Below are 14963 nucleotides of genomic sequence, written 5' to 3'. Positions count from 1 at the left end.
TGTCTTTGAAACTGATTGGTACTGAATTTTTCGATTTAAAGCTTTCGTGACTGCAGGGATTCATCTTCTTGGTTCTTTCGGTAAAGTCACGTAGAAGGGAAGTAATAAAATAATAAAAATAAATATAAAACATAATAAAAATTGTTTCATTATGTTTTATTTTTATTATTTTATTACTTCCCTTCTACGTGACTTTACCGAAATAACCAAGAAGATGATTGGTACTGGCAAAGGAGGTCCCAAAAAACATCCCCATACCTCACCATACCGGTTAATGTGTTACATATACGCGGTGGGATAGAACCACCGGTACAGCGATGGCTTGTGCTGCCTTGCCCTCCGTTGTCCACAATGTAGTCCTGCAGCTGCCTACAACATCCGGCGTGTGTGCGCACGTGCGCGTGTGTGCGCACATGCGCGTGTGTGTGCATGGCCGTCTGAGCGAGCGCTATCCAGGCTCGAGCCTTGCTTAGCTCCCGGCGCCTGACAAGATCGGGGCCCACTCGAGGTGATTTGGTCAAGGGCGAGAGCGACTCCTGCAGCGAACGCGTCAGATTTCTACACCCGTTTAAGATTTACACGCAGCTTTATCAATAGACTGTACATTCATACAAACCCAGGGAGAGACACTTAACTCGTAATCAAACGCACAGCAGCAAAACGGATGGATGGCGAGAGGGGGGGGGCGGTGGGTGGGGGGGAATCATGCACCCCCCCCCCCCACCACACCCCCCTCTCACCCCCTTCTACCCCCCTTATAGGGGAACACGTGGCGCACGTGAACGAACACTTGAATACGCGCGTGCGCGCACGCGAAACGAACGGGAGAATGCAAGCGCAACGGACGCGTGCGCAGCTCTGTGAGCGCGCGCGCGCGCAAAAAACAACCGGCGAGTCACGAGCGAACGAAGCGTGCCCTCTCCTCCCCCACGTACCCCTGCGTGCTGCCCACCCCGACCCGGACCCCCACCCCCACCCCGGCTGACGCCAGCAGCAGCGCTCGCAGTTGCTCGGGCGGGAGATAGCCCTTGTGCGCATCCCCGTTGCCCTTGACGACGTCCGTGCGCGCGTCCAGGAACAGGCGCTGGTGAGCGTCCACCGCGTGGACCGCCGTGTAGTCCGGCACCGGGGGCGGCGAGTCCGGCGAGCGGAGGGGGGCCCTGTCTGACGAGTTGTGGGGGGCAGGCGGCGGCGGGAGGGATGTCGCGTCGTCCCGGTCGTCGTCGTCGTCGTCGTCGTCGTCGGGGGAGGAGGCACCAGCGGTGGCGGTGGCGTCGCTCTCATCGTGGGGATCGGAGCGACGGGACGAGCTTTCCGCTCGGTGGCTCTGGGGAGGAGGAGATGGCGGAGAAGGTGGCAGCACGTGCGTGGCGCTGGCTATCATCGGGTCCAGGCGGGCGGGCGGCGTGGTGGTGGTAATCGCCAGAGCGGGGGGCTGGAGAACAAACGGCGGGGACTGAGAATCCCCCGCGCCCGTCGGCAACACCGTCACGTCTCTCCCGCGGTTCGCGGACGACTCGGCGCTTTCTTTGGGACCGGCGGATTCGCCGGCGTGGGCCGCAGGGGCGGCCGGGCGCGCCGCTGCCGCCGGTCGTAGGGCTTGGGCGGCGGGAGAGGCCAGGCACACCGTGCCGTCGGGGCTCACGTCCCACACCTGCGTGTAACACTCTCCAGGCAGCGTGGTAGCCGGACGCATCGCCTCAGAGCCGCCGCCACCACCACCGTGTTTTTGCCGATCGTCGTCACCGCCGGCGTCGGGCGTAGATTTGGCAGAATTTTCGGGGAGTTCGCCGTGAAAGTAGCCGAGAAGATCCGGTTCGATGGTGGCCGCCGCGGCGGCCGCGGCCTCGCCGGGCCACACGGGGCGACTATGCGTCGGTGTCGCCGGCCCGGTCGACCGCCACCCCCCCTTGACCTTTGCGAGGAGGGTGTCACGCTCGCAGGTGACCTCCGTGACCTCCAGCCAGGGGTCGTCGTGCATCACCGGCGACACGAAGCCATGGAAGGAGCTGATCATGCGGTTGAACTCCTCCACCGGACCCTTCTGTGTGAATACACATGCACAGTCCACGTACGGAGTTTGGTTTACATCATTCCAATGCCCTTTAGTGTCGTGAGAAAAGCTGTAGTAGTGCTGTATACATGCATATATTAATCATAAAAAAATTCTTTATTGTGACTAAAGGTATTGAAATATTTAAAAAATGTACGTTATTACTTTAAGTCGATTGTCTTTTTACAATCGCGTCTCCTCGCGGATTAAACGTTTGGAGATTACCGGGCGACGCTGCGAAAGGTAGCGGAGGGGCGTGGAGGCGGCCACGGTAGAAATGTTTACGATAAGATATTCATACTCAGGACGAGGATTTCAGCACAAATCTTACTACGTCACACCTCATCTCAATCATTTCAACGACCCGCTGTGGTCTCGCTAAGGGGCTCCCTAGTGGCATGTGTCTCTCCGTACTTCACAATGTCAGCAGCGCCAGCATGCATGGACATTAGTTCACCAGTAGGGGGTGATGTTGCTCTGTAGCTTCCCCCCACCACCCCGCCCAGTGAAGCAACTTGTTGAGTACTGCACTGTATATTTTTATTTTTCAAATTTGGCAGATTTTTCACCACGACGCCAGCACATGTGGCCTCCTCATTTTCGGTTACCATCGTAAGGGATCTTTAGCGTCCACAGGCAAATATTTACGGTCGTTACAAGTCACTTCATTCACCAGGGCGGCCGCCGAATGTGAACCTCGAACCGCTAAGCCACGTCACCGCCCCCCCCCCCCCCTGAAGACAACGACACTCGTCGCGATATCAACTTTGTGAACGCATTTGACATTTTCATTGCGTCGTTTGCGATTTTGCCGAGATGAATACCGCGCCGTTCACTCGACACTAAGCACCCACCCCCGTGTGCACAAATCATCGCAACATTACAAACCAGCAGTGCTTATGAGCGCAGAGAACTACGTTGTCAGTTACCCGACAAGCATTCAGGTAATTATACAAACCACGAAAATCGCGGCGACAAATACTTTTGAAAAAAACCTTTTGAAAATCTCCCAGTGTAACGGTTAATAGCTGTATTTTTCAACGCACGATTTTTACAGCAATTTGCAAAAGTGGCCAAAGATACGATTACTGTGGGCCTTTTGTCGGGCTATAGATGGTGACAGTTTAAAATGTTCGTTTTGCGCCACTGCCATGCATCCACCGTCTGCCTCGTCCAATCCCCTTGCAAACGAGAGACCGTTCCATCCCCAGGGATTATCCCCCGAGAAATATTTTAATCATACGAAAATGATCACGGCACCCACGGTGCGGGCAGCCCCCGCTTAGCACCCAGCCCACGCGTGCGCCGGGGTGTGGACGAGGTGTGGAGGAGGTGCGGGTGGAGGGGAAGAGGTGTGTGAGTGTGCGTGTGGCACAGCGTGTCTGGGCGTGTGTTGGGTAGGGTAGGGGAGGGGTGGGGTGCTCTGAGTCAAGTACCTCCGGCAAGTCTCGGTTGGTGCTTGTGTGAGTGGCCTGTGTGTGTGTGGCCTGTGTGTGTGAGTGGCCTGTGTGTGTGTGGCTTGTGTGTGTGAGTGGCCTGTGTGTGTGTGGCCTGTGTGTGTGTGGCCTGTGTGTGTGAGTGGCCTGTGTGTGTGTGTGGCCTGTGTGTGTGTAACAGAAGTGTGGTTCGTTTAGCGGTTAGCGCGCTGCACTACGAACCCGGCGACTGGGGTTCTTCGATTCCCGCTCACTGTCACCAACACCAGTGACGATTATATGAACTGGTCCTCCCCTAGACAGATTCAGCCTTAAATGAGTACCTGTGCGGTGTGTAAACATGGCCACTGGGGAGACAAAGGCGGCCGAGCGTGGTGCTGGCCACCCACCCCTCGTGTGCCGTTCCAGCCTTCATAGGCGCCCGTTAATAGCAATTGCCCCAACAGTTTGTTAAGGCTACACGGAGGATCTTTGTCTTGTAAGTGGAGTGTGTGTGTGTGGTTTTGAAAGAGGGGGTGTGAGTCAGTGCGTGTATGAGGGGGTGGACGGCAGGCATGTGCGGTTATGTGTGTGCTTTTATTTGTTTGGGCGGATATATATTAATGTGGGAGTGGGCAGTGTGTTATATAAGTCGGCCACGCACATGAACGTATGCAGAATGTGCGTATGCGAGCGGTGTCGCGGCGGTCAGCGGACTGCGCTACCAACCCGGCTCTACCCAAGTTCGATTCCCGCTCGCGGCCAACATCGGTGACGAATTTCTAAACAAGCCCTGGGCCCCCCGAAGTTCGACTCATCCTTAAATGCTTGCCCGGTGCTGACGGGTAATCATCAGCACTGGGGAGACACAGGCGGCCGGGCGGGAGTGGCGCTGGTCACGCACCACCGTGACTTTGTGCACCGCGTTGGAATAGCGCTTGCCCCAAATAGTCTGCACGACTTGGGGGGGGGGGGGGTCGGCGAATGTTTGCCTTTGTGTGTGCCAGTAAAGTGGCGTGTTCCAGTCAAGTACCTTGAGCATATCTGGGTCGATGCCGCGGATGCGGGGGCTGGGCACCGGAGGGAACAGCCACTTGGCCATCCTGACATTCACGGAGAGGCAACGAAGTAGAGTCAGCGAGATGCACACGTGGGGGGGCGGGGGGGGGGTCACGTGACAGGACAGGCAGTTTCGCATTCGTCCCTCCACACACAAATAACAAAAAAATAAATGTAATATAAATAAATATTTGCGCGTTGTGTTTTTTTGCACATCATATCAGCCGCACGCAGCCTTCTGGAGGAGCGATGTTTTTAATATTTTGTCAGCAGTTAAATCAGGTGTAATGCAAGACAACTCCGGAGGGGGGGGGGGAGGGGAGAGGGGCCGGTTTCGACGTTTAGTGTCTCATCAGCAAGAGTCGGGGCTTGTTGACACCGATGCTGGTGAACGGCCCAGAGATGTCGACAGGAAAGGAACACTTATGTGGCGTGAATGTATTTTGATGTAACTCAAGTTTTTTGTAACTGGTTTCTGAAACGTAATTTTCCCATGATTCATTTCTTTAAGTAATGCGTCACAGTTAACTTTTGTTGCTGGAAATCTATTTCAGAAAATATTTGATTATGATTGTGCACTGTTTCCAATTTATCACGTGACAGTTGCTTTTTTTCAAATTGATATTTGCTTCATTTGCCGTACCCGGTTTAAATTTGTATCACTTTTGTCATTTTGGTGATGACCAGGTCACTCTTCATCTCCGGCAAAACGCGACTCCCATCCTGGTTCTCCTGAGCTCTCACCCTGGCTAAACAAAATAAACTCAAAACTCGCTGCGGCTGTGGGTGAATTGAGTAACGTCACGCCTTGCGGACGACAAGTACGCTATGGGAACGGCTTGCCAATCGCCAATCAGACTCTGCTCGTTAACGCTTTCCAACCAACAGTTCTGTGCAGTTCCAGCCGAGTCTCAGTCTGTGGACGTCTCACAGAGTCGCTCCCTCAGTCTATGCGACTGGAGCTGTCGCACATTCAATCGGATTCTGCGTTGGTTGGTACATGTTGCTGTGAGGGGCGCGCAATTCCCCACCACCACCACCACCACGATTTTATCAACTCAGCCAATCGGTGAAGTAAGACGAGCCACAGTGCTGCGATTGTGGCCAAGCAAACCACACTGTGGACCACACAGTAAGCCCATAGAGGCTCACGGGAGACACGTAGAGATACAGATTGACACATAGAGATACATTAAAGAGACAAGCCACAGTGCTGCGATTGTGGCCAAGCAAACCACACTGGGGACCACACAGTTAATCCATAGAGGCTCACGGGAGACACGTAGAGATACGTAGAGATACATTAAAGACACAAGTGACAGCGCCGCGATTGTGGTCACGCAACCCGAACCATCGACCGCACAGTAACCGCAGTGGTCTGCGCTCCTTCAACGGAGCACGAGGAGGAGGAGAAACAGCAGCACCACACGAACTCTCTCTCTGCTGAAGCCCTCTCGCCGCAGCAGCAGCAGCAGCAGGACCTCGACATTGGCATTGAGCTACTGAATAATATTGCCATTCGCAAGAATAGAATAGTAAATATTTGCAAAGTACATCTATAGCCAATGGGCATGTTTGGTCTTCCCCCGTCTCAAATTTGCGTTACTCAATTATTTACCTCGCTCTGTGTGCTCATTGAGACGCCTCCGTTTGTCCGTTTTGTCACAGTGGTGGCACTTTTGGCCGTGGGGTGGCGATTCTAGTTGTGGTGGTGGTGGAGACGATCATGGTGGTGGTGGTGATGTGATAGTGGTAGTGATATTAGTGGGCAGCTGTAGCCTAGTAGTGGTGATTGCAGTCGAATATGTTCGACGCCGATCCCGTTCTCAAAATGAACACTGGGGTTCATCTTCTTGGTTCTTTCGGTAAAGTCACGTAGAAGGGAAATAATAAAATAATAAAAATAAAACATAATTAAATAATTCTCACGACATTTCGGCCACAACGCAAGCTCAGCTGAGGACGGCTGCTTGCGTTGTGGCCGAAACGTCGTGAGAATGATTTTATTATTTTATTATTTCCCTTCTACGTGACTTTACCGAAAGAACCAAGAAGATGAATCCCTGCAGTCACGAAAGCTTTCAATCGAACACTGGGGTGTCGTGTGTGACGGCCGCGTCGCGAGCGGCCGCTGCGGTGCGCCGGGTAACCGTGTGTGGCAGCGGAGAAGCAGCAGCAGCGTGGCGAGGAGGCAGCAGGAGACCAGCACCCCCAGCACCAGCAGCACCTGCAGCAGGTCCCAGCCCTCTGCGACCAGACACAACACGGGCACTGTGGGTCAGGTGCGAGCGAGCGAGCGAGCGATCTGTAGCGCGACAGAGGCGTCATCTCGAGCACGCGCAGAGGCGATATGACCAAGTAAGCAGCCCGATAAGAAGTTTTTGGCATCCGAGCTCTTTGTGTCTGTTGACGGATGATGGGAATTTTCCACGGCAAGGCAGGAGAAGCAATCCGGAAGAGAATACGGGGCAGGCGAATGTTTGTCTGTGTGATTTAGCAGAGACAGCGGTGGGGCGAGCGTGCAGGATGGGGGCGCGAGGGCTGATTTGCCCAGACAGGCATTGGGGTGGCGGCCTTCCTCGAGTCCAGCGACCAAGGGGAAGAGAAGGCCGAAGAGCAGATGGTGGGAGACTGGTCAGGGCAGAACTGGGTGCCCCTCTGAGTCTATGAGTCTCTGCGTGAGTCTATGGGTCTCAGAATCAAGATCTTTATTTATCCTGGAGAAATCTGATGAGCTATGAAGCTCTTTATCACAGATGTCCAGTATCTGTGTGAGTCTATGGGTCTCAGTGTGAGTCTATGGGTCTCGGTGTGAGTCTATGGGTCTCTGTGTGAGTCTATGGGTTTCTGTGCGAGTCTATGGGTCTCTGTGTGAGTCTATGGGTCTCTGTGTGAGTCTATGGGTTTCTGTGTGAGTCTATGGGTCTCTGTGTGAGTCTATGGGTCTCGGTGTGAGTCTATGGGTCTCTGTGTGAGTCTATGGGTTTCTGTGTGAGTCTATGGGTCTCTGTGTGAGTCTATGGGTCTCTGTGTGAGACTATGGGTTTCTGTGTGAGTCTATGGGTCTCTGTGTGAGTCTATGGGTCTCGGTGTGAGTCTATGGGTCTCTGTGTGAGTCTATGGGTTTCTGTGTGAGTCTATGGGTCTCTGTGTGAGTCTATGGGTCTCAGTGTGAGTCTATGGGTCTCGGTGTGAGTCTATGGGTTTCTGTGTGAGTCTATGGGTCTCTGTGTGAGTCTATGGGTCTCTGTGTGAGTCTATGGGTCTCAGTGTGAGTCTATGGGTCTCTGTGTGAGTCTATGGGTCTCAGTGTGAGTCTATGGGTCTCGGTGTGAGTCTATGGGTTTCTGTGTGAGTCTATGGGTCTCTGTGTGAGTCTATGGGTCTCTGTGTGAGTATATGGGTCTCTGCGTGAGTCTATGGGTCTCTGTCTGAGTCTATGGGTCTCTGTGTGAGTCTATGGGTCTCAGTGTGAGTCTATGGGTCTCGGTGTGAGTCTATGGGTTTCTGTGTGAGTCTATGGGTCTCTGTGTGAGTCTATGGGTCTCTGTGTGAGTCTATGGGTCTCTGCGTGAGTCTATGGGTCTCTGTCTGAGTCTATGGGTCTCTGTGTGAGTCTATGGGTTTCTGTGTGAGTCTATGGGTCTCTGTGTGAGTCTATGGGTCTCTGTGTGAGTCTATGGGTCTCTGTGTGAGTCTATGGGTCTCAGTGTGAGTCTATGGGTCTCGGTGTGAGTCTATGGGTTTCTGTGTGAGTCTATGGGTCTCTGTGTGAGTCTATGGGTCTCTGTGTGAGTCTATGGGTCTCTGCGTGAGTCTATGGGTCTCTGTCTGAGTCTATGGGTCTCTGTGTGAGTCTATGGGTCTCGGTGTGAGTCTATGGGTCTCGGTGTGAGTCTATGGGTTTCTGTGTGAGTCTATGGGTCTCTGTGTGAGTCTATGGGTCTCTGTGTGAGTCTATGGGTCTCTGCGTGAGTCTATGGGTCTCTGTCTGAGTCTATGGGTCTCTGTGTGAGTCTATGGGTCTCTGCGTGAGTCTATGGGTCTCTGTGTGAGTCTATGGGTCTCTGTGTGAGTCTATGGGTCTCTGTGTGAGTCTATGGGTCTCTGTGTGAGTCTATGGGTTTCTGTGTGAGTCTATGGGTCTCTGTGTGAGTCTATGGGTATCTGTGTGAGTCTATGGGTTTCTGTGTGAGTCTATGGGTCTCTGTGTGAGTCTATGGGTCTCTGTGTGAGTCTATGAGTCTCTGTGTGAGTCTATGGGTCTCAGTGTGAGTCTATGGGTCTCTGTGTGAGTCTATGGGTTTCTGTGTGAGTCTATGGGTCTCTGCGTGAGTCTATGGGTCTCTGTCTGTGTCTATGGGTCTCTGTGTGAGTCTATGGGTCTCGGTGTGAGTCTATGGGTTTCTGTGTGAGTCTATGGGTTTCCGTGTGAGTCTATGGGTCTCTGTGTGAGTCTATGGGTCTCTGTGTGAGTCTATGGGTCTCGGTGTGAGTCTATGGGTTTCTGTGTGAGTCTATGGGTCTCTGTGTGAGTCTATGGGTCTCGGTGTGAGTCTATGGGTCTCTGCGTGAGTCTATGGGTCTCTGTGTGAGTCTATGGGTCTCTGTGTGAGTCTATGGGTCTCTGTGTGAGTCTATGGGTCTCTGTGTGAGTCTATGGGTCTCTGTGTGAGTCTATGGGTCTCTGTGTGAGTCTATGGGTCTCGGTGTGAGTCTATGGGTCTCTGCGTGAGTCTATGGGTCTCTGTGTGAGTCTATGGGTCTCTGTGTGAGTCTATGGGTCTCTGTGTGAGTCTATGGGTCTCTGTGTGAGTCTATGGGTCTCTGTGTGAGTCTATGGGTCTCTGTGTGAGTCTATGGGTCTCTGCGTGAGTCTATGGGTCTCTGCGTGAGTCTATGGGTCTCTGCGTGAGTCTATGGGTCTCTGTGTGAGTCTATGGGTCTCTGTGTGAGTCTATGGGTCTCTGCGTGAGTCTATGGGTCTCTGTGTGAGTCTATGGGTCTCTGCGTGAGTCTATGGGTCTCTGCGTGAGTCTATGGGTCTCTGTGTGAGTCTATGGGTCTCTGTGTGAGTCTATGGGTCTCTGTGTGAGTCTATGGGTCTCTGCGTGAGTCTATGGGTTTCTGTGTGAGTCTATGGGTCTCTGTGTGAGTCTATGGGTCTCTGTGTGAGTCTATGGGTTTCTGTGTGAGTCTATGGGTCTCTGTGTGAGTCTATGGGTCTCAGTGTGAGTCTATGGGTCTCTGTGTGAGTCTATGGGTCTCTGTGTGAGTCTTTGGGTCTCTGTGTGAGTCTATGGGTCTCTGTGTGAGTCTATGGGAAGATCTTGGAGGGCGATGTGTATCATCTGTGCGGCAGCTGCAGGGCCTGGCGGACTGGGCAACGCGTTGGCGATAGGTTTTACCCTCTCTGGCAATAAAACAGGTGTTAAGATATTCTTTGGGTCTTTTGGTAAAGCCACGTAGATAGAAAACTTAAAAATAATATTTTTTATTATTCATTTTCTACCTACGTGGCTTTACCAAAAGACCCAAAGGATATGAATTCCTGCAGTCACGAAAGCTTCAAGTCAAGGTGTTAAGATGTTACAACACCGAACAAAATTATTTTTCAAGGAATCCTGTCTGCATTAACCACACATACTTGTGGCGATCGTGCAAAAAAAAAAACATGCTCTGATAATACGTGCATTGTCTTTGAAATGATTGTTTGGTGTTTTAACATCTTAACACCTATTGTTATGCCGTGGCCGAACAAGAGCATGCTTGCCGCTTATTTGCAGAAGTTTGCGGTTCCAGACTCCCGGCCGCCCTGGTTAATACTGCGGATGCGTTAACAGTGAATACGACGACTGCGGCGTCTGCTTCACGCTCGAAGGTAAAGACCCCGCGACGTTGTTCGAAAAAGAGTAAGCCGTGCGTTGCGGTGTTACGATCGAAAATATGAAAAATACGAGAGGGAAACATTTACGCGCAAATGACTCAATCGGGGGAACGCCGCGGCAAAACCATTCGCCCGTCTACTCGGCGATGGCGGCGCCTTCCTTCGCGATCGCCGTGCGCTGTGACGATGGCGTGAGTAGCGAGTGTAGTCGTGACGACGACGGGTGACGGGCGACGAACGGACGGAGCGGCGGGGGTGGTGGGATCGCAAGAGGAGACGTACTCGTGATCACCAGCAGCGATTCGCTCCACTCGCTCCAGATGCCCAAGTTGCGCGGCTTGCACCGCACCTGCACCTCCAGGGGACGTCCGGGCCGCGGGCGCAGCAGCATGTGGTGCATGACGCTCACGTGCTCCTCTCGCAGCTGCCACAGGTACGCACGGAGGGGGCGGGCACGAAGACAAAGATCGCTAATGTAGCCTTATTATTCTAGATTTGAAGCTTTCGTGACTGCAAGGATTCATCTTCTTAGGTTTTTTCGGTAAAGTCACGTAGGTAAAAAATGAACATTAATAAAAGTAAAATAAAAATAAAATCACGACGTTTCGGAGGCAACACTCTCACTTGATGCAGCTATCGTGCTGTGACAGTTCCACCTGAAGACGGAAGCTTGTGTTGCCTCCGAAACGTCGTGATTTTTTATTTTATTTTAATTTTACTTTTATTAATGTACATTTTTTGCCTACGTGACTTTACCGAAAAAACCTAAGAATATGAAACCTTATTACGGACTAAATTTCGATTCAAAGCGTTCGTGACTGCAGGGATTCATCTTCTTCGTTCTTTCGGTAAAGTCACGTAGAAGGGAAATAATAAAAAAATAATAAAACACATCATAAATTGTATTTTATTATGTTTTATTTTTATTATAAATTGTATTTTATTATGTTTTATTTTTATTATTTCATTATTTCCCTTCTACGTGACTTTACCGAAAGAACCAAGAAGATTACAACGGACTGTCGGGGCAAGTGCTGTTCGCTGTGAAGGCCGGCACGGCACACGACAGGGGCGGGTGGCCAGCACCGAGCGCGCGCCCGGCCGCCCGTTGGTCCCCGGCGGCGATGTTTCCACATCGGACCGGGTACTCGTTTGAGGCCGAGTCAACCTAGGTTAGCAGCCCCATGAGCGAGAATCGAACTCGGGCCGCCGGGTTCGTGGAGCGGTGACGCTGCTAGTCGCGGCGCCACCGCTCCTCGACGCCAACCGGCACGCCCCTACGAACACGTCCGTTACCACCTCTTCACGACCCGAGCGTTTCCCCCGCCACTTGCTGGAGGCCCGTCGTGACGCGCATTCCGTAGCCAATGCTGCCCCGCCCCCCCCGGTGCAGAGCGTTCCTTGTAAACTCGGCAGCGCCAACCTTAGCATTCCTACGGCCGTGCTAAACCATCAACATTGGGTCCAAAAACACGCGAGTGCGCTGCCCAACGTGGGAGCACATATCATCCATGTGACTCACGTGTGTGTGCCACAGCGCCAACACACTCCGGCACACAAAGACAAAGATCCCCTGTGTAGCCTTCGACAGATTGTTGGGGCCAGTGTTGTTAGCGAGGAGAACCCACGACGGCCGGCACAGCACACGAGGGGGTGGGTGGCCAGCACCAGGCCCGACTGCCTTTGTCTCACACCAGCGGCGATGTTTGCACATCACACCAGGTACTCATTTGAGGCTGAGTCGACCTAGGGAAGGTCCAGGCCCGTTTCGGAAAAGTCACTGGTGTTGGCTGTGAGCAGGAATCAAACTCGTGTTGCCGGGTTTGTAGCGCAGCGCGCTTACCGTTTCGCCACCGCACCCCACACACAGAGACACATACACACACAAAAACAAAGACACACACACAGAGACACACACACACACACACCGAGGCACACATGCAAGCATATTTTACGCTATTCCTGGTCATGCACGTGTGCACCCGCACACATATGCATGCACACACGCGCGCGCGCACACGGGGATGAGCACATCCAGAGAGAGGGACGGTGCAAGGAAGGCAGACCGGATTGGTGAGTGTGTGTGCGCGTGTCACTCATTCCTCGCCAATAACACTTCACGTTGCTAAGCAACCCATCAACAAGCCGCCCAGACACGCGACACGTCTCACATACGCACTGACGCGTGCGCAAATCACAAACACATAAATACGCACACACAAACACATGCACTAATAGAAAGACCCACGCACGTACACACTCCCACGCACACCAACACGCATGCACACACACACACACATATAAATACAGGCGTTCACCCACACGCACACTCGTACACAAAAACAAGCACGCACGCACGCACACAAACATATGCACTGATAGACACATGCCTGCACACAAAGACAAAGATCCCCCTATAGCCTTAACACACTAGTGGGGCAAGCGCTGTTAGCATGGCACATGAGGGAGTCTGTGGGCAGAACCACGCCCGACCGCCTTTGTCTCCCTCTTGGCGATGTTTACACACTGCACCAGGTACTCATTTGAGGCTGAGTCGACCTAGGGGAGGCGCCCAGGACCAGTTCAGATAATTGCCAATGGTGTTGGCCGTGAGCGGGAGTCAAACTCGGGTCGCCGGGTTCGTTGCGCAGCGTGCCAACTGCTACACAAAGATCCCCCAAATAGCACGAACAGACTGTTGGAGGTGGTGGTGATGATGCAATGCAACGGAACGCACGGGGTTTTATGCTTTTATTTATTAAAACTTTACCAGGTAAGGCCCGCGAAGCTGTACAGCTCAGTAGGCTGGTGTTCGGGCGTAAAGGGGAGCAGCCCCATCGTCGGAATTGTCAGCTAATGGGAGACGGTAAAAAGAAAATCAAACGATTTGATCAAATAATAATATCCTAAGGGGTCGATTATTATGGGTTTTTTTCAGTTGGAAACGTCGTACAATTGAGTGATAACCGTGGTTAATTGCGAGCACGCCCACACGCACATGAAGAAATATACAAGCACACAAAAGACAAAGACCCACCCCTATAGCCTTGCACAGACTGTTGTGGCAAGTGCTGTTAGCGAGCACCTATGAAGGCCGGCACGGCACACGAGGGGGTAGGTGGCCAGCACCACGCTCGGCCGCCTTTGTCTCCCTCGTGATGATATTTACACACCGCAACAGGCACTGAGTCGACCTAGAGGAGGCCCAGAACCGGTTCGGATAATCGAACTCGGGTTGCCGAGTTCGTAACGCGGCGGGCCAACCGCGACACCGCTGCTCCCCCCACACACACACACGGCCACACAACACAGACTGACACCACCCGCACCCACGCGCCACTTTTCAAGAGCGTCAAACTCCGCAAGAGCGGAATGGGGAAACGATGTTCGGAAATGAAATACAGCGGGGGGGGTGGGTGGTGGTCGTTAAAACAAGGGTCACGGTGACCGCGTCAGCCACCGCTGTTTTAAATGAGCCAAAGGCCTCAGGAGGCACGGGCTCGTTCTCTGTCTCTCTGTGTCTCTCTCTCGATTCTAATTAAGCGGGGGAGCTGCGAATGAGGGGGGCCAAAGCACGTGCTCGCAAAGGTCATTCGACACGTGAAACCATCTCGTTCGTTTGAAATTCATTTTCCCGATTTGCCGGGGGTTTATTCTTTTCGCGCACGGAGGAGGAGGGAGGAGGGTGGAGGGAGAGGGGGGAAGATGTCGTTGGAAGGTGCGTTCGGGAAATCTTCATAATCGGAAACTTTTTTTTTTTTCCCAGAGGAATCAGATGAGCCGTGGAGCTTTTTTTTTCACAGATGTCCAGTCGGGCCAAGGAGGTCAGTGAGCGGCCTGAGGTGAGGAAACAAAAACTTTGTGGGGCAGCCAAGGTTGAGCTTCTGCGGCCGTCTGGAACGTTCTCCCTTCCGATATGAGGAAGGCACTGGGAGCTACGCACTTTTAAATCATCGGAAAGATTGACAAACTCACTTGTTTAGAACTGATTTTTGTGTTTCGTTTGCTGTTGTCCCCCGCACCCTCCGCTTAGCGTGGTTGGCTACGTACGGCGTGGAAAAAGTTCACCGTACACGCACGGTGGCAGCGACGTATGCCGAGCGGGGAACGCGTTTTCGGTTCAAACCAAGCGGCCGCCCTGGTTAACATCGCCGAATGTGTCCGTTCATTAACTGTAAAATCCGAGCCGCCTGCGTTTCGCGGTGGACGTCAAAAATCGCGTGACGTGATTCACAGGAGTGGGCCGTCGTGTGACACCGGCGATGTCGTCCAATTATTCTTTTTTAAAATAATGGCAGACGAATGCTCACTGCTGAGCCACCTTTGTGTTGCACAGGGACAGCTGCCACTGGAGGTGCCCATCGAATGTTGGAGATGAGACGCAAGGCCTTTTTTGAGTTGTAAGAGTAATTTAAGCAAGCGACGTATACATTTAAGATCATTCTTGATTTGAAGCTTTCTTGACTGCAGGAATTCATACCGTTTGGTTCTTTCGCGAAAGTCACGTAGATAGAAAAAATAATAATTCAGATCATCACTATAATAGCGG

At 52.6% G+C, this 14963-nt stretch overlaps 1 protein-coding gene across 1 annotated transcript in view; it reads right to left on the bottom strand.

Moving 5' to 3' along the window:
* Positions 1-895: 895 nt before the first annotated feature.
* PRLR (prolactin receptor) overlaps positions 896-14963 on the bottom strand; it is a 59907-nt gene continuing 45839 nt past the window's right edge. Inside the window, exons 6-9 of the mRNA XM_078876789.1 lie at positions 10697-10838; positions 6678-6774; positions 4502-4571; positions 896-2044 (exon numbers count right to left, since the gene is read on the bottom strand). Of these exons, the coding sequence (XP_078732915.1) occupies positions 896-2044; positions 4502-4571; positions 6678-6774; positions 10697-10838 (1458 nt within the window). The remainder of the gene's footprint in view (positions 2045-4501; positions 4572-6677; positions 6775-10696; positions 10839-14963) is intronic.

The sequence above is a fragment of the Lampetra fluviatilis genome, chromosome 46, assembly GCF_964198595.1.
Source record: "Lampetra fluviatilis chromosome 46, kcLamFluv1.1, whole genome shotgun sequence".
NCBI lineage: Eukaryota > Metazoa > Chordata > Hyperoartia > Petromyzontiformes > Petromyzontidae > Lampetra > Lampetra fluviatilis.
Note: the sequence above shows the minus strand (reverse complement) of the source record. Positions and strands in the feature narration are given on the sequence as shown.